General features: G+C 40.3%; 2 protein-coding genes and 1 non-coding gene across 6 annotated transcripts in view; 2 read left to right on the top strand and 1 right to left on the bottom strand.

Annotated features, from left to right (window-relative positions):
• The first annotated feature begins 205 nt into the window (after nucleotides 1-205).
• On the top strand, nucleotides 206-278 carry TRNAG-GCC (transfer RNA glycine (anticodon GCC)). The gene has a single exon. It is a non-coding gene; the product is annotated as a tRNA-Gly (tRNA).
• A 1,016-nt stretch (nucleotides 279-1,294) lies between these two features.
• Nucleotides 1,295-2,167, top strand: LOC149021544 (17.3 kDa class II heat shock protein-like). Its single transcript, XM_089147141.1, has one exon. The coding sequence runs from the start codon at nucleotides 1,386-1,388 to the stop codon at nucleotides 1,968-1,970; it is 585 nt and encodes a 194-aa protein (XP_089003267.1). The 5' UTR covers nucleotides 1,295-1,385; the 3' UTR covers nucleotides 1,971-2,167.
• Nucleotides 2,168-2,539: 372 nt separating this feature from the next.
• The window catches only part of LOC149021545 (midasin-like protein), a 117,690-nt gene continuing 102,751 nt past the window's right edge, over nucleotides 2,540-17,478 (bottom strand). For 3 of the 4 annotated variants that reach the window (XM_089149763.1, XM_089149764.1, XM_089149762.1), the window contains 16 exons: nucleotides 11,718-11,866; nucleotides 11,509-11,615; nucleotides 11,194-11,420; nucleotides 9,398-9,649; nucleotides 9,089-9,310; nucleotides 8,827-8,985; nucleotides 8,520-8,744; nucleotides 7,781-8,077; nucleotides 7,327-7,473; nucleotides 7,043-7,249; nucleotides 5,220-6,956; nucleotides 4,796-5,077; nucleotides 4,092-4,271; nucleotides 3,907-4,005; nucleotides 3,682-3,807; nucleotides 2,540-3,563 (listed from right to left, as the gene is read on the bottom strand). In XM_089149763.1, the coding sequence (XP_089005889.1) occupies nucleotides 3,531-3,563; nucleotides 3,682-3,807; nucleotides 3,907-4,005; nucleotides 4,092-4,271; nucleotides 4,796-5,077; nucleotides 5,220-6,956; nucleotides 7,043-7,249; nucleotides 7,327-7,473; nucleotides 7,781-8,077; nucleotides 8,520-8,744; nucleotides 8,827-8,985; nucleotides 9,089-9,310; nucleotides 9,398-9,649; nucleotides 11,194-11,420; nucleotides 11,509-11,615; nucleotides 11,718-11,866 (4,449 nt within the window). In that variant the 3' untranslated portion in view covers nucleotides 2,540-3,530. The remainder of the gene's footprint in view (nucleotides 3,564-3,681; nucleotides 3,808-3,906; nucleotides 4,006-4,091; nucleotides 4,272-4,795; nucleotides 5,078-5,219; nucleotides 6,957-7,042; nucleotides 7,250-7,326; nucleotides 7,474-7,780; nucleotides 8,078-8,519; nucleotides 8,745-8,826; nucleotides 8,986-9,088; nucleotides 9,311-9,397; nucleotides 9,650-11,193; nucleotides 11,421-11,508; nucleotides 11,616-11,717; nucleotides 11,867-17,478) is intronic. The other variant, XM_089149765.1, reaches the window with a different exon arrangement.

Below are 17,478 nucleotides of genomic sequence, written 5' to 3' on the forward strand. Positions count from 1 at the left end.
ATCCACCGGAAATACTTGCCCCTTTGAGTTAGCCACAGGCCAAAAACCAAAAATTCCCCACACATTGGTAAAAGGGTATCTTGCGGACGTAGCCCTCGCGTACAAACTCGACCGGAGATCTTCAGTTTTGTCCGGCGGAAAACAGAAGTAGTCCGTATCAAGTGATACGTGAATTGCTCAATGAGTGTCGGCCAATTCAGGGAGTGCGGATAATAGCTTAATGGTAGAGCATAGCCTTGCCAAGGCTGAGGTTGAGGGTTCAAGTCCCTCCTTCCGCTCCCGGCTAAGTCGTTGGGGGGTGAGCAGGTGGGGTGGGGAACCTTTCTCTAGCCAAGAATCCCGTTATTGATCGAATCGGAGCAATTCATTGGCAAATTTCCACTTGTGATCCTGGATGCAATGGAGGATTTTGATAAATGCGCCCGAATGTTCCCCCCTCCCTTTTCTTTCCCCCTGGCCGTGTGTGGGCCACACTTCAGAAAGGCCCTACGGGGGTCCTTCACAACCTTGTGTGAGCCCCCCGTGTCCATTCTCCGGTGGTCACAGTCCCCTAACCGGATCTCCCAGCACAATATCCATTCGTAGAAAGGAAGAAAAAAAAATTTTGACAGCGCTCGGCAAGTAGAGTTGTAGGTTGGGAATTTATCAATAGAAAGTAGTCGATCGGGTTACTAGCGAAGTACCAACAAACCCATACCACTTTTGTTATTAGTTCATTAAGATCCAAATCAAATTGAGAGGAAACAATCAATAAAATTTGATATTAACAGCAACAAAGCAAGTAAATCTAAGTAAAGGAATGAAGGACAAAACAAAAAATTAAAATAGAAAATTATGAATAGAAAAGTAAAGGTAAAAGTAAAGTGTTTTAATTGTAAAATGACCTTTATATCCCTTAAGTTGTTATGGTACCAATTCAATACTGTTTCGGTACATACCGACTGTATGTGTACCTGAAACCGAAACAGTACCGAAAAAATTCAATCTCGGTATGCACCGTACCGAAGTAATTTGGTTTCAGTACATACCATACCGATTTTGAACGGTGTAATTTTTAGACTGGTTCAGCTATGATTAATCGGTTTCGGTATGCAATTGACACCCTTATCTTAACTAATTTCTAACCGTCGAGCTTTTATATTTTTTAAAATTATTTTTCATTTATAGGAACATAAATTAAGATAATAACGTAACTAGAAAAAGGAACCAACAGAACTTTCGCAGGTGGGCCTATCTTTTGCTTTCTACCAAACCAGAGAATGGAATACAGAAGTTCCTCGAAAGAACCCGAAAGTTCCAGAACGAATTGTTTGAACTTCTCTGCCTCCAGAAACTTCACATTCTCGATCATTCATTTCTGCCTATAAAGGCATCCACTTCGATCAATGTCCCGCCATAGCAAAATTGTCGAAAGCGCACGAAGATCTAAGACTTCCAATCAGTCTCCGACAACAACCCACATTGAAGCAGCTGCAGAAAGAAGAGAAAACAGAAGAAGAATGGATATCAGGCTAATGGGTTTGGATGGTCCTCTATTCTCGACTCTGCAACAGATGCTGGACGGCTCCGAAGATGCAGAGAAATCGATCAATGCTCCTAGTCGAACATACGTCCGTGATGCCAAGGCCATGGCTTCCACTCCTGCAGACATCAAGGAATACCCCAATTCGTATGTGTTCATCATAGATATGCCAGGGCTCAAATCCGGCGACATCAAGGTTCAGATTGAAGATGACAATGTGCTTCTTATCAGTGGAGAACGAAAGCGAGAGGAAGAGAAAGATGGAGCTAAGTATGTGAGGATGGAACGCAGGGTTGGGAAGTTTATGAGGAAATTTGTACTTCCTGAGAATGCCAACACTGATGCCATCTCTGCCGTTTGCCAGGACGGTGTTCTTACTGTCACCGTTGAAAAGCTGCCTCCGCCGGAACCCAAGAAGCCCAAGACCATCGAAGTCAAGATTGCTTGAGCGATTTCATCTGTTGGGTTTCTATATTTATCATCTTTGATCGTCTTTGCGCAGGGTCTAGTGTGCGAGGTTCGTAGTGTAGTATTGATATATGCGTATGGGTTTGCTTTTTCTGTTTTTTGGTTGGTTTTTCTGAAGTTGTTTCATGATGGTGTCGTTTAGTAATGAATGATGATGCGTTTTACCTGTTTCTTAAATCGATTTAAAGGAAATGGTCTTTGCAAGATCCACTAGCTGAAACAGACTAACGGAAGGATCAGACAGTCGCGTTGTTTGATTAGAATCTAAAGGGGAAATTAAAAGGAAATAGAAGAGAACCAAATGAACAGCAGAACTGTGTCCCAGACGAGTTTTTGAACTCCCTTGCTCCACACGAGTACTGGAAACATTTTCCCTCTGATGGGTACTGGAAAAATTTAGGATAAGATGAGTCATGTATTATATATTTATAATAAAAACAGCATTTTTATCTCTATAGAAATTTCAGTTAACAATAAAATATGATATATAATATTAAAATTTCTCCTTGCTAAGATGTTAGATTTGTGACAATGATAGAAAAATGTTCGTTGAGGTAGTTGAGATTTTTAATTGAAAATTGTAATTTTGGTATCCATGTTTTTGAGAGTGTTGGACTTCATAACAAAACAGAAGGTGGTTTTCATCTGTCAAAAGCTTGTCTATGCCGTCCACTTATTACATGTGTTACTTTAGTGTTCCCAAACATATTTGTCTTAAGTTAAAAGTGTGGCATTCAAGTTTTGGAATCATTCTTGGTTATCTTTTGGATCAGAGTAACTATTGGTTGGCTCAGTTGAAGACGCTGCTTCATTTAAATTCTTGTGCGAAAATGGTATGTCTGAAGCTGGATTGTCTCACTAGTTTTCCCACCTGACCAGAAGGGAAGGCCCAAACTAAAATATTGGAGGATTAAGTACCCCAAGCTCGCGTATACGATTTTGGGGATATAATTATAATTTTCTATGGTATGAGTAAGGGTACAATCATACTTGCATTTTTCATTTTTTAACTTGAGGGTGTAATAATCATTTTGTTGTTTTATTCTCTACCAATAATACCCATATAGAACATAAAAATCTGTTATTTTATTCTTTACTTCATTGTATCAACAATATATATATACATATATACATGAATAAAAAAATACAGAGACACTTTCACACACACTCTTCTTCTTAACAGGGTATCAGTCAGGGATGATTACAAGATTCATTGTTTTTTCTTCATTGCCTTCACAATGGGTGATTCATCTGCAATTGTTGCTACAACTGCTGATACTTAGTCACTGCTGTTTTCTTCCACTTCGATGGAAACAAGAAGAGTAATAAGCTGACATAAACCATTCTGGACAAATCAAAGGGACTTCCTGGACCCAATAGTTCAAAAATAATTTTCTGTCCCACTGTGAACCTTTAAAATTCAATCACTCCTGCCCTGCCATGGCTGTGCTTACTATCACGGATGAGAAGCTGCTGCCTGGCGTTATGCCATGCTTAGAGAACTTCCATAAAATCAACGTTTGAACATCTTTTGGTTACCTTAGTCTCCTGTGTTCTGCATAAGCTCAAACCACTGCAATTGAAAGAAACAGGTAGGTTAAGGTCTACATCCTACAGTACAGTTACTAACAAGTTCCCCAAGATTCTTGCATCAACAAAAAATTCTCAGTTAAAAGCTAGCATGCAATTACCTGTCGCAACAAATCAGCAAGGGTCCTTGGAAGTGCTTCGATATTCTTCAATACAATGTAGTATGGGAAGGGAAATGAATCCATATACTTCTGAATGGTCATTTTGCCACCCTCAGTTATAACTTCCTGAAGCCAAGAAAGAAACAAATGAAGGAACACAAATGTAACATCAAGCTTCTTCACTGGTCAAAGCAGACAAAAAAGAATAAAATTACAACACAATACCTTCAATTCCATGATAGGCTCTTCTGGGCTATCCAGAACCAAAAATGCAACCATACGCTTTTTATTCAAGACGTTCCTAACATAGCGCTTCAAGTTTTCCTGTTACAGAAAAATAATTATCTCAAGGCCTACGACCATTTTAAATTTGGTAAGTTGTGTACTGTTACACACTTGAGCAATCGTACCTTTTCAATGAACCGGCCATCTGCTATAATCAATATGAGTTGTTGGAGAGGGTTCTGTCCAGATGAGAAACGTGCACTTTCAACTGCAGCATCAAGCATGTTGTTCAAATATTTCAACAGATCAACCACCGGTGCATCTGCTATAGTGTTCTCTTGCTTGAATGTCAATCTTGAGATCATCTGCATCAGTGAAGTGTATCAACGGAGGAAGAGAGCACTTGATACATCTTGAATATACCAAGGAGAAGTCTTAACAGTGAAAAATAGTCGACCAAGCCAAGGGAATAACTGATTTTGCACAAAGCAACCAAAAAGAATAATTTGGACCGTCGAAACCCTGCGACCACAGCTCCCCCCCCCCGGAAAGAGGAAAAATAAAGAAAACTTGAAAAAGAAAGAGAAGAATGGCAATAAGTAGAGAGTGGGCCTCTGCACAATGGTCCACCACCCAGTTATAGTCTGAGGTGAGAGTACCAAAACAGCTTCTCACAGCACAGGAAAAATGCCCCCCGCCCCATGGGGGGCACACGGGGCTACCCGGACTTTGCCTGTGCAGAAGCCTTTGGCACTGGGTTCACCCTTTAAGAATATCGACAAAGTATAATAAAACATTCACTACCATGTCACAATAATAAAGGGTTACCCCTCATCCCAAGCTGAATCTTGTTTATCAGAATAAGATGCAACTACAAATTTTCACTAACCTTGACCCCAGCTTCTCCAGTAAATGGATGATCAAAGTCATGTAATAACTTTACATTTCCTGTCTTGCCAAAGCTTGCAACTGCCAACTTCCCGACTTCCAGTTGAGACATGGCACGGCATACCATGACCAGAGCTTCAGTAGCAACATCCCCACAGCGGCTCTCAGACATACTCCGGGAATCATCCACGGCAACCACAACTTGATAATCACGTTTGTTGGGTCGAGTTCGTCGCAGCCATATCTTGTCCTTTCTGTAATGACTTGCTATATAGGGAATTACCTGAGGATTTCCAATCAGGGATAAAATTATAACTCAGATATTTTAGCAGTAGAAAGGGTCATAGCTATGGTCCCACCATTGCACATCTAAGTTGTTAATTCTATAGAAGAAAATGAAAGCACGCACGAAAATTGCAAATTACCTTCTTCATATTAATCCTTTTGCCAGTCTTATAATCTCCCTGCAGCTTACTTGCCAAAGTAGGTTCCATGACCAGGCGTAGTTGCTCAGCCAATTCCTGAGACAGCCTTGTTGTGCTTAGCTCATATCTTCTCCAGAGTGCAGTGCCCTGCTCTCTCATAGCATCAGTCACTTCTTCATGTTTCTTTTCTTGCCACATCTCTTCATCATTCACCGAAAGATTACTGAGTTGCAAAATATGCTCACTCAAGTAAGACCTATTGATGGAGATCAGGCTCTCCGATTGGCTTCTTGGATCATCATCACCTTCTGCTAAATCCTCTACAGCTGATTCATTATTTAAGACTGTAGTCTGCGTTTTCTCCTCAACTTGCTGTCTGAGATCAGGGGCATTGTAACTCGTAGCAGGATGTGTTTCAGACTGTTGCATCTCGTTCTCCGTCAGAGAGAGATCTCTTTTCTGCTCAACAGTATCATCTACATTAGGCTTGTTATTACTGATATTCCTCTCAATCTGGTCAGAAGTTGCTGGACCCAATGTCTGAGCTAAGCCCTTTTCCAACTCAGAAACAAATCCATATTCATTGGCATTTTCATCTTCCATATCCTGCGCACCGTCATCATCACCCTCCGGCACATCAATTGATACTTGTACTCTCTCTTTCCATTCTTCCAGTGCATCCCCAACACTACGGCAAGGATTTGGTTGCATTCGTTGCACAATTGGAGCATCAGGCTGGGGTAACTGAGCCTTGAGCTGATCACCAGTCAGTTTCCCACCCTGTGATGCATCAGGCATTGTAATCTCCAACTCAGGGATATCACCAGAGGGCATGCCGCTTGAGGGAGCACTGCCATTTTGCGTAACACTACTGTTAATTTGACGTGCCTCTGCTCCTGCACTCAAATCTGCAGTCTCTGCATTAACATTTAGCCGTGCCACAGATTCATTAAAGATATGATCGCAGGTCAAGTCTGTCTTCCCCGGTTCAAATGCATCCTTGTTTTCACCTACCATGTCTACTTCAGCACCCTCACAATGGTCCTCCAGAGTATCATCAATATCATCATTTCCATCAACACCTTCAGTTTTCCCTAGATCCATGTCTTCATCCATTGAACTATCCTTTCCATCCTCAGGAAACTCATTATTGGTTGTTTCATTACATTCCTCTACGTCTGCTTCTTCCATGGTCTCAGATCCTTCAGGTACTTCCCTGTTAATGTCTTCCTCCAAACCTTTATTTTTCTCATCTAGCTGAAATCCTGTAGGATCTGTATACGCCGTCTCCTTGTCAATCTTCATGTCATCCAGGTTATCATTATCATCGGCAGCATCAAGGTTTTCATCCTTGTCCTTCTGGTTGTCAGCCTCATCTAAAGTCTGGTCTGAAGATTCATCAGCCATGATGGCATCATCTTCCTTCGCACGCATCTCTCTACAGCTGGAGTCAATGTCTTTGACAGCAGAGCCCGATTCATATTTTTCATTTGCATTATCTGGATTGCTGTCCTCATCTTTGTCCCAGAGTTTCTCATCAACAACTTCACCTTTATCTCCAGTTTCCCCCATTGCAGATTCCAGTTTCTCATCTCCTGCATCTTCATCCCCTTCATCCGCATCATCCTCTGAGTCCTCACTGACGCTGTAAGTATCACCAGAAAAATCCTCATTCATTTCAATCCCTTTATCCTTCTTGCTTGGAACGTCTTTTGAGGCTTCAATCTCTTCATTCAGCTGAAAGAATAGAAGAAAAAGATTACAAATGTAATGATGTAAAAAGAATTTGTATGCATAATGGACCTACTCGGTTTTCATGTTACCTTCTGAGAAGTGCCAAGAAGCTGATCTTCATCATCTATCTGATCACTCACATCATTCAAACCAGCACCCTCACCCATACCTGTCCCACTAGCATTTTTTGAACTATCACCACCAGTATCAGTGTCCTGCTCTTCAGTGGAACTGCCAAACCCTTTAGAATATAGTGAGGCAAACAAATTTGCAAGCATATGTGTCATTTCTGCCACCTGCATGTGTCCAACAGTTGATTTACATGTGAACTCCAATAGAGGGAAAAGAAACTGTATAGAGATAATGAACTTACCGCTCTGTGCATGGTTACAAATTCAAGCAGTAAACCGTCCCCAAGTCCACATATCAAATCCAGAAATCCATGAAGGTAATTGAAGTACAAGCCTACTTGGCTGCACAAATTAGGATCTCTAGATCCTGCATGGTTAACTAGATTGACCTGAGAAAGACACATTCATTAGAATATGCAAAGTGAATAGAGAATGTATATAATGTAGTCATGTTACAAAAGAAACAATAAAAGGGGGGGAACCCATTGAAGAAGGCTTCCGCACAAGCAGAGTCCCTAGCGGGCCAGGGCCCGCGGGGGGGGGGGGTGTTGGCAGTTTTTCCACACAGCCTTACCCCAGCCATTTTTGCTGAGAGGCTGTTTCGATGCCTCGACCTCAGGCTACTACTAGTGGTCCACCGAACTGTGCCAAGGCCCGCCCCTTAATAGAAGGAAAACAGGAGGATAAGAATCATACCGCACAACTAGTAGTTTTGGCAACTTCATCACATATCAAGTCCAACTGCAGGTTCATTGTTAATGATTCAAATAAAGTTTTTGTTGAAGTCAAACTCCCAGATGAACCTTCAGAATGAATAGAACCATTTCTCAACAAGCCTATTTTTTCAAATGCTTCCATAATCAATTTGTATGTTTTCTTGAAAGACTCAGCAAAGGCAGCATCAACTTCAAAAGAATTTCCCTCTCCAGAGGCACTTTTTGATTGATTTCCTGGGTCCAGAACAGAATAGAACTCTTCCGACATGACTTTTGCCTGCAATATTTCAAATTTAGTTGTATTGTTAAACGTTTCCCCCTAAATAACTCTCTGAACCTGTGTTTGGTTGTTTCTCAAAAAGCCAAACAGTGGAGGGTAAAGAAAAACGGAGATCTTAACTGTCCATCACTAGTAAAGGAAATGAAGGAAGTCCGGACCAGTTTTCTCTCGATTTTCATTTCCCATGTAACAGATGAGACACGAAACTAGGATAAGCTTTCTCAAAAGCAGTAACCTGTCCCCAGGTTTTCTCCCACCTATGCAACTAAACAAATTTCTCTCAATTTTCCTCCCTCCCTAGTAGGTGAAAGCAACCAAATGCTATGTACCAACCCAAATAAAGTTAAAAATGAATTGATCCCAAAAGAATTGTTTAGAAAGTCCAATACATGGAATAACAATATTCAGCACTATCAAGGCATAATTACAACATCCTTACCCTGTTAAAGATATCCCCAAAATGACTGAGCAGAACCTCTTTTACTGATCTTCCTTCAGCAGTTTGGCTACAGAAAGCCTTCACATGGTCCTCAAAAGTACTTATGAGTTGAAAGTTGCTCACTACCAATTCCTCCATTTGTCTTGAAATAATGAAAGGTGGCAACGGGGCAGCTAAAGTGGTCACAGACCCATCACCACCTATAAGGTAGTGATCTAATGATTCCTGTTACAGTGCTTCCAACAATTAGGAGGAGAACACAGAGACAATAATCAACAACAGAACCAACAATAACCAATATACCCACCTTAGACTTCTGAAAATTGGGAATAAATTTCTCTATGAAAAGGAGAAAGCTATTGATTGCAGCCTTGACACTTTGGCAACAATTTGAATGGGTATTCTCAACAGTTCTCAGCAATAAAGATACCTCGTAGGACATATTGCATAGGTTATCGAATAGTTGCTGCAGGAACACAAATTTTATTTTACCATGTTAGGCTCCAAAGAATGTGAAATAAGTAAATAAATTAAGCATTCCCCTGCATCATCCAAAGACAGAATCTAACCTTTTGCTGCCACAATGACTTCTGCATGGCATGCTGGTATGGGATGATAAAGTATTTGTTACCAATCCCGTGATCTGGAATGGGTGATTCAGTATCTAAATGTTTTAAAGAGGACATGAATCTCCTCAAGCTTTTCAGATGGCCAGCAAAAATGTAAGCAACAGAGCGTTGTTCCTGTTGTATTGCTATGAGATGATCAAGAAATGAGGTTGAGCTATTGACCTACATTATACAAGGAGACACGGGCATGAGTATAGTGTACAGTTAATGAGAATAGGAACTGTTCCAACTGATATCAACAATTTCTACCTGTTCGAGACTGAAATCTTTGTGAAAACTAAGGCATATCTGCCTTAGAAGTTTGACTGATGCAATGCTCTTGTAGTAGTACTGGTTAGCTATATTCCAATTGGTACTTGAATCTTTAATTGGAAGAAATTTTGTAGAGGCAGTGCTATTCACATTTCCAGAAGACAGTCGAGCTGGTGTAAGTAATAAGTGCTGTGAATCATACGATGGCTGAAGAAACCATCTATTCGTCTGCTCAGATTTGAGATCAACCTACAGGAGGACCAATATCAGCCATGGAAGAAACGGTTATGAATTAAAAGTACTTGCAAGACATGTAAGCCACACAGAATTACAGAATCCACAGAGCAGTAAGTCAACTGGCTGCATACTCATTTCCTGATGCAACAGAGGTAAACCTTATTTGTCCTGAAAAAAGCAAAGATCTTTGGCCACTATATCTGAAGACCCCTTTGAAACAAAATATTCTAAATTCGTTCATGTATACAGAATACAGATTGCAATGGGCTGAGTAAGACAAGATTGGCTCTCCATTCTACCCAACACATTTTCAAAATGGTTGTATGGTTTGACCTCATCATCTTTAAGGTCTACCATGGTACTTCAAATTTTAAAAAGACCTCACACTAAAATTACCCCTGCCCCAACGGGTATGCCTCCCTAGTTATGTCGTAAAATTCGTATTGATAATCCCCATGCATATTTCTCAATATGATCGGCTGTAGTATTGGTGAAACCCAACAAACAACTCAATCTTGTCCCAACTAAATGGGTTGGCTACACCAATCCTTTTAAAACAAAGTAGGGGAGACAAAGAATAACAATGAAATGAAAATGAGAAGTTTTAGGAAACAAACTTTAAATAATCAAAACAGCAGCTGAACTTGAACAGAGAGAAGAGAGGAGAGATGAAGAACCAGCAGAAGAGGCCTATGATTCTAGCTAAAGAGTCTAGAATCAAAGAACCCGTTTATTTATAGCTTCCAATGAATCTAATACAACTTGAGAGACAATTAATTGTCCTCTAGAAAAAATAGAAACAAAAATTAAAGCTTTAGTAACTTTCTAGCTCCTAAAATAGGAAGTTCTGAAAATAGAAACTATGCTTTCTAGAAACTCCCAAAACTTATGTAGCAAAACTCCTACATTAGAAATAGAAAGTAGAGTAGCATAACTAGCATAATAGTGTTCATGTGAACAGTAATGTGAACAGTAAAACAGCATTTACTGTTCACATGACCAGTGACATGAACAGTAAAATAGCTTAAACTTGTGTATACTTCAACAAGAAGAAATAGGAAATAGAGAACCATATTTTATCATCCAAGTTATTGGATCTTGCAATATCATGTGGTCTTAAGTAGGCCCCTCGAGGATATCCAGCATCTTGCCTTTGGGGCATACATTAAGCATAGATGTAATGATGTTCCAGTGGGGCATCAGAATCTTCTCACATCCAAGCAAATTGATCTATGGTTTTTCCGTGGTCATTTCATTCCTCTAGAAGGCTGGCTACAAGCCATGCAATGCCATCAAAAAAACCGACGACCAAGCCAAGCAAGGCATGGATAGATCTCATATTTGGTTGCGAACCCAAATAAATTGTGGACCTCTTTGGTTTACGTCTGCTTATCCTTCTCTTTGTTCTTCAACAAGTTCAATCATAGAGGGTGAGGAAGGGGAGACTCCAATATTTTTTTGGTGGTTAACAAATAAAAAGAAAAAAGAAGGGCGGGGGAGGGGGGGGGGGGAGGGTGCCATGTCCATAACATCAGAACACTACAATCCAAATATACCTCAAAAATCACAGTTTTGTGTCTTGATAGTCCACAGCTTTCCAGAAGCTTTAAAAGGTCAGTCAGAGCCCTCCTCTTTCTGAGACTTTTGATTCCATCTTTCCAGAGGTCAGCACATTCAGTTGCAGTTCTCCATATCTTTTCAAGTGAATGCCATGCAACTGTCCACTCTTCCTCATACATGAGGTGTGATGATTGGGAGGCTAAGAAATCCCTGAGAAAGCTTTCTGCACAAGCATGAAATTATGAACTTTCCGGTACACTTAAGACACAAGTGAATGATTTATAAGAGACGGATTTGCAAGAAAAGCAAACCTCCAAGTTTAGTGTCCCCAGAAGACAAATGTGGAAGGCCAGATCTGTAGTGTAGACTTTGCATAGCAGAATCAGCCTTCTTAATCCAGTCACTGTACCATGTTGGTCTAAAGAAAAGAGAACCGAAGTTAGAGAGGTTGACCTGATGAAGAGAAAAATAACATAAAATGATCGTAGGGAGAGAGAATAAAGTTTCTGTAGAACTGAACCGCATCATATCAAATGTGGCCGTCCCAATCTCCCCATACTTGTCAGAAATTTCAGTGAATAGCATCGGTCCCGGTGTAGGTAGAGTCTCAATTCCTCTTTGTGTATCATGTTTGGTAAGAAAAGTCATTACAGGTTCTTGCAGTACATTCTGTGCCAAGTATGCAAACAGTGAGCATCTTAGACATGATTCGGTATTCCATTGCACAGGTGGCTCAATAAATATGACAAAAAATATGGTTCGACATTACTTCAATAATTCAATTTCACAAGAAATCAAAATGAACTATTCACAAGAAATCAAAATGGACTATCCATTAAATTTTATGGAAGAAGTGCATTCGGTACAAGTTAAAGATACATGAGGGCTCTAACCATATTCACCAAACTTCACTGACGTGTGTGTAGTTGGAATGAAGATTGGTTTGGTTGTTCCAAGCAGTGAATAATATTAGAGTCAACTTATTTAGTTGGTCTGTGAACTTAGACCAGCTCAGAGTGGAAACAGAAGTATTACTTGAAGAAGTTCAGAGTCCATACAACGTGGAATTTTTGGGATTCTCCACTCCACACCCCCCCCAGCGCGTGTGGTGCAACTCCCGAAAAAGAGAAGAAATAAAAATTTAATGATCGATGAGAACCTTCCAAGCATATTGAAGCTGGTCACAAAGGAGGCGGAGTTATGGAGGATTCTTCAGGGTTGGAAGCGGCTGAGAGGAGAAGGGACTTTATTTTTATGCATCTTCAGTTCTCCTTTTTTTTTTTTTTTTTTTTAATTTAATAATTGGGGCTTTATTTTTATGCGTCTTCAGTACTCCATTTTTTTTTTTTCAATTTACTATTTGGGGCTGGCAGAGTTACAGAATACAAGAATGAGTTAGTCTTCTTATATTTATTCTTATCTTTTTCTTCCTTGCAATAAATTTTACCTGTTCCAGTCTAGTGATAAATTGATTGGAAGAGGAAAGAATTACAATACAATTTGAAGAAGAAACCCAGGATCTGCCATGAACGGGTAAATTTGGCCAGGTCTTGAGGTCATATTAGATTTAGGGTTTTGATGGTAGGATGGGGTTGTATTGATTGAAGGGAATCTACTGGTGAAGATTACATCTAAGTTCTAATCATGGTTTTTTTTTCTTTTTTTTTTTGGTGGAAAAGAAAGTTGGGGGGGGGGGGGGGGTTTAAAAAAAGAGCAATTGTTTTGTATTAGACAGGGAGAAGATACAAAGCAGGCAATTACCTCAAAACCCCAATTGGGGGAGGAGAGTCCTTCAGAAGAGGGTATCCCCACCAAACGAGGGTATCCAATGCCATGGCTGCCTTGCCACCTTGATCACTGTGGTTTTAATGGTAAGACTATGCTAATTGGGTTGCCGCAAACCAGGGTCATATTTTTGGGTTCTTTTTTCATTTTAAAAAAGGAGAAAGGATGAAACCTAGGGTGTCTAATGGTCAGATATGGGACAACTGAATTATTAGGGAAAGAAATCAGATTGAAGGACGAGGAGAGAGGAGATCAATCTTCTTGGGAGACGAAGGAAACCAAATTTTGCACGTCAACCCCCTACATATTTCTCAAGAGCACCAAACTCGTAGGAAATACTTAATGTTCACTCAAATAATTTATCATTGATGGGGGGGTTTGTGGTAAACATGTATAGACCTTCGACAATTCCCAATTTAACTCATAGCAGGAATCCTGATCACCGTAAAAGAATCAATAAAGTAAAACACTCAAAAAAGAATTCTAACTATTAGCGTTTTTAATTCATTTATATATAGCAGAATTAGGTCTTGCCTACTGAACTACCTCCTTGGGAAGTTGGGATTGCTATAAGTATCCAAATCAAACAAAAACACTCAATTCAACTACTGCTGCCATACAGTGAAACTATCCCAATTTTATTGACTTATATATTAAGCCCTTTATCCCAACTAAATAAGGTTGGCTACATGAACTCAGCGGAGGCCATGACATTATAGAAATAAGAGAAGCCGCAAAATGCAATGCAACAATAAGTAAAAGAAAGCACTGAAGACAATAAGGAAGAAGTCAGTGTAGTAGTCAAAGCAGCATCCCAGGCTCATTATGTCAATAACCTAAAAGTAAGAAGCATAAAGCCCAAAGAACCCAGCCAAGGGCCAAACTAGAGCTTTTGGAGAAGAACAAGAAGTTGCTGGAACAGCTGATGTAAACCGAGGGATCACTTTACTGGTTTATTGATGAATAGAAGACCCAATTGAGGCTTTTAGAACCTGCAACTAAGGGAAATAAGGGTTCTGCAAGCGGCTAGGGTTTCAAGGGTTTAGGTTCAGCTAGGGTTAAGAGGGATTCAGATATAGGCTCAGTCATAGGATTTCACTGGTCTAGTGTTTCAACTGAATTCTGAACTCTTAATTTTCTGCAACTTTCTGTTTTAGGTCTAGGGTTTGGGTTGTCCATGAGGTAGGGTTAATTTCTAGGGATCCGGAAGGGCAGGGAATACAACTTGCTCTAACCAAAGCCTATAGGGTGGGACTAAAGCTAATACTACAGAGAATTGGGGTTTAGTATGAAGGGGCAGCAGAGTTTTAACTTTGCTAGGGTTAGGAAGGTCCCAAAAGTTTGCCGCGGGGAAGAGAGAAAAAGGGAAGAGCTGGGAAGGCCTAAGCGTTGGGGTTTGGGGATGGTGATTGGTACCTACTTGTTGAAACTTGAAGGAGACGTGAAGAAACAAGGCTACTGCTGCAAGATTGCTTGACTTTTGATGAAACAGTCACACTGGGCTGCCGTAGGGTTTCCTAGTTTTCCAAGCCCTACCCGAACCCATTCAACCCTCTCCTTGTTTATAATTCTCAGCATTTTCCATTCAACAGTCATTCTGATTCAGTAAAGCCTAGCTGCTCATAGACCACTCTCTCCCGTGTTACACTCCCTAGCTTTGAATTTATAGCCAAATAAAAGAAACTCCCACCAGAATTTGGTGTTCAACTTGAAATAGACTTACTCTTGAAGAGACTCCTTAGTCTAACTTGTACTCCAACTCGAACTAGACCCACTACCAATTACAACTGAATTTAAATAAGCAAAGTGATAGGTCCCTAGTAACACAAGTCTACACTCGACAGGGAAAGTAAATCCCTAAATTCTAGGGAAGGAAATGATTGGCAGATTTGAAGAGTCCTATTGTATTCAGGTTACTTTTTAGGATTAGATTGAAGAGTCATATTACATTCAGGTTAGAGTCATATTACATTGAGGTTACTTTTGAAGAGTCCTATTCGAATTCAGGTTACTTTTGAACAGTCCTATTCGAATTGGGATGATTCTGTTAATTAATACTGTAGGAACGTAATTGCTATAAATAGGGGGAAGGAAGAGTAGAAGAGACATGTTTTGAGATATATAGAGAAGTTTATGTGAGAGCCATTGCTCTTAGGTAGCCGTAGGAATCACCTACTGCTGGTAGAATGTATTGTTTCTTATTCAACTTTATTCAAAGTCCCTTTTTTCTTCTTGAGTTATTCCACCTTGTTAAGTAACCTCATTCAGGTACCTAACACAAAGGAAAAGATAAAATGGTCAACTACTAGGACTCTGACTAAAAGAGTCCTCTTCAGATTAAGACTCCTAGATAACATATCTCTATAAAGAGTGATCCGATCAGCGAAGTAAAGGTAGATCTGGACTCTGGTGAACTTCTGATTTTCCTTGGAACCAGCACCCAATTAGGATTTATAGGGTGTCTTGGCTAAGTTAGAATAGGGTTTTAAGCCTGCTGGTTCTGCAATCAGACTACCTTCTATTGTGGTTTCTACAACTAGAGTAGGATCTAATCAACAAAACTCAATAAAATTCTGATTTCTGGAAAATTCTGCAGTTCCAAGGAAGAAGATGAATTGCAGGTTTTTGTTAAACTTCAGAAATAAGGCTGAATTGGGGGAAATAAGATTAGGACTGTGTTCTAGACTTTAGGGCGACCAAAAGGGAAGGAAAAAGCGGGTCAATTGGGGCTGGGAATATGGTTTTCCTATTAGGGTTAGGACTGTAAACGTGGGGAAGAAAAAGATGATGAAAGATGGCTTCTAGGGCTTAGAGAAGGGCTGGAATTTGCAGAAAACTAAAGAGGAGGGTGAGAAGGTATTTTCGATGGGATTAGGGCTGCTCCTAAGGTCTAAAACTAAATGGGAGGGGTAGGGATGGCTGCTCACAGAAAGGGAAGAAGGCTGAGGTTGGGGATGGGGTTACACTTGAGTTGAAAGAATTGCAGAAAGCTCTCTGTAAAATGCTTGAATCAGTGATTGAAGACCTTGAGGTTGAAGAAACAATGCACAGACCCAGCCGCTAGGTGTCCTCTAAGGATCCCAGGACTTTCAGAAGCCAATATTCTCAAACTCTATTTTCATTCAGTCAATCAAATCTGAAAATAACTTACATTTGAAAGGCTATTTATAGCCTAAAACAAAGGACTCTGACTCATACTAGGATACCTTGATTATTAGGGTCCCATCACAACCTAACTTGGACCCTGAAATGCCTATCAAAAGGAATCTAATTACTACACGATCTCAGCCCTTGGATCTAAGATCTCTCACTTAAACACTTTTAGTCACCTAATGCTAATTAGATGACTTAAGATCTACGCAACCAAACTGCAAGACTTGACTCAGAAGTAAACCAATCCAAACTAACTCCAAACTTAGACTCAACTTTGACAACTACTCAAAATTAAAAGAACTTTAACTTGTAATTTACTAGACCAAATAACAAACAAAGAGTTGATCCAAAACCCTTGGATCAAGGGGAATCCTGGCACACCATATTGGGCCCCAAAAGAGAGGTTTGGAGAATGACTAGAATACCCGGGGGTATTCGACCAGCATTAGGTTCACCTTTGGGTGGTTTTGGGCCCAACCCTGGATACATCATTGTGGTCAGATAGGGTAAGGCACCTGAAAAATTACCAAAATACCCTTGGATGGTGCAGCTCCTCGGCGGGGTTGTACGAAGAGGGTTGCTGTCATCTACCTTCCTGCAGCTTCTACTTGGGGGCTTCCTAGTGGTTCACATCACAAGCCTTACCTTCCAGAACCTCCAGCCAAGAACAAGAGAGATTTTGAAAGGTTGATGTGTTATATACTGTTTTGAACAGGATATAAAAAGCTCAACTGAAAGAAGGTAACCTTGAAGAAGAGCATTAGGTCATCAACAAGGGCAAGATGAGATTTTAAAGGCCTTGCATTTTGGGAGAGGAATAAGAAATTGCAGCTTCAAAGTGGTTCTTAGATGCATCTGGAGAGGACTTAGAGCGCTAGAGTGAATATGTAAAGTGAGGGTAGCCCTGTCAGATAGCTATAGAAAAGGCAAAGTAACCGACACTACCTTTGACAGGCCTTGAGAACCCCCCCCCCCGGGGGTGATTTGGAAGGAGTGCAGTGGTATAAGCAGTGTGAAAAGATATACTCTTATGCAAGACTTTGACAATATGTGGTATAAGCAGTGTGAAAAGATATACTCTTATGCAAGACTTTGACAATATGGTCCCATCTCAAAGGAGTCAAAATCTTTATGGATATCAATCTTCATGAGCACACCCAGGGAACGGATCTTGTATCAAAACCTTTGACAATTTCACCACAAAGGGAATGTTGGTTCAAATGGAATGGAGCAGTATAAGCAGTGGTAAAAGACATTCTTATGCAAAAATTTGACAATAAGGTCCTCTCTTGGAGGAGTCAAAATCCTTAAGAATACCAAACTTCATGGGCAGCCAGGGTGTG

This window comes from Hakea prostrata, chromosome 3, assembly GCF_041222555.1.
Source record: "Hakea prostrata isolate BN-2017 chromosome 3, UWA_Hpros_2, whole genome shotgun sequence".
Classification (NCBI taxonomy): Eukaryota; Viridiplantae; Streptophyta; class Magnoliopsida; order Proteales; family Proteaceae; genus Hakea; species Hakea prostrata.

Bases quoted from the DNA above. Each gene is read 5' to 3' on its own strand.
- LOC149021544 (XM_089147141.1), top strand. From the start codon at position 1,386: ATGTCCCGCCATAGCAAAATTGTCGAAAGCGCACGAAGATCTAAGACT.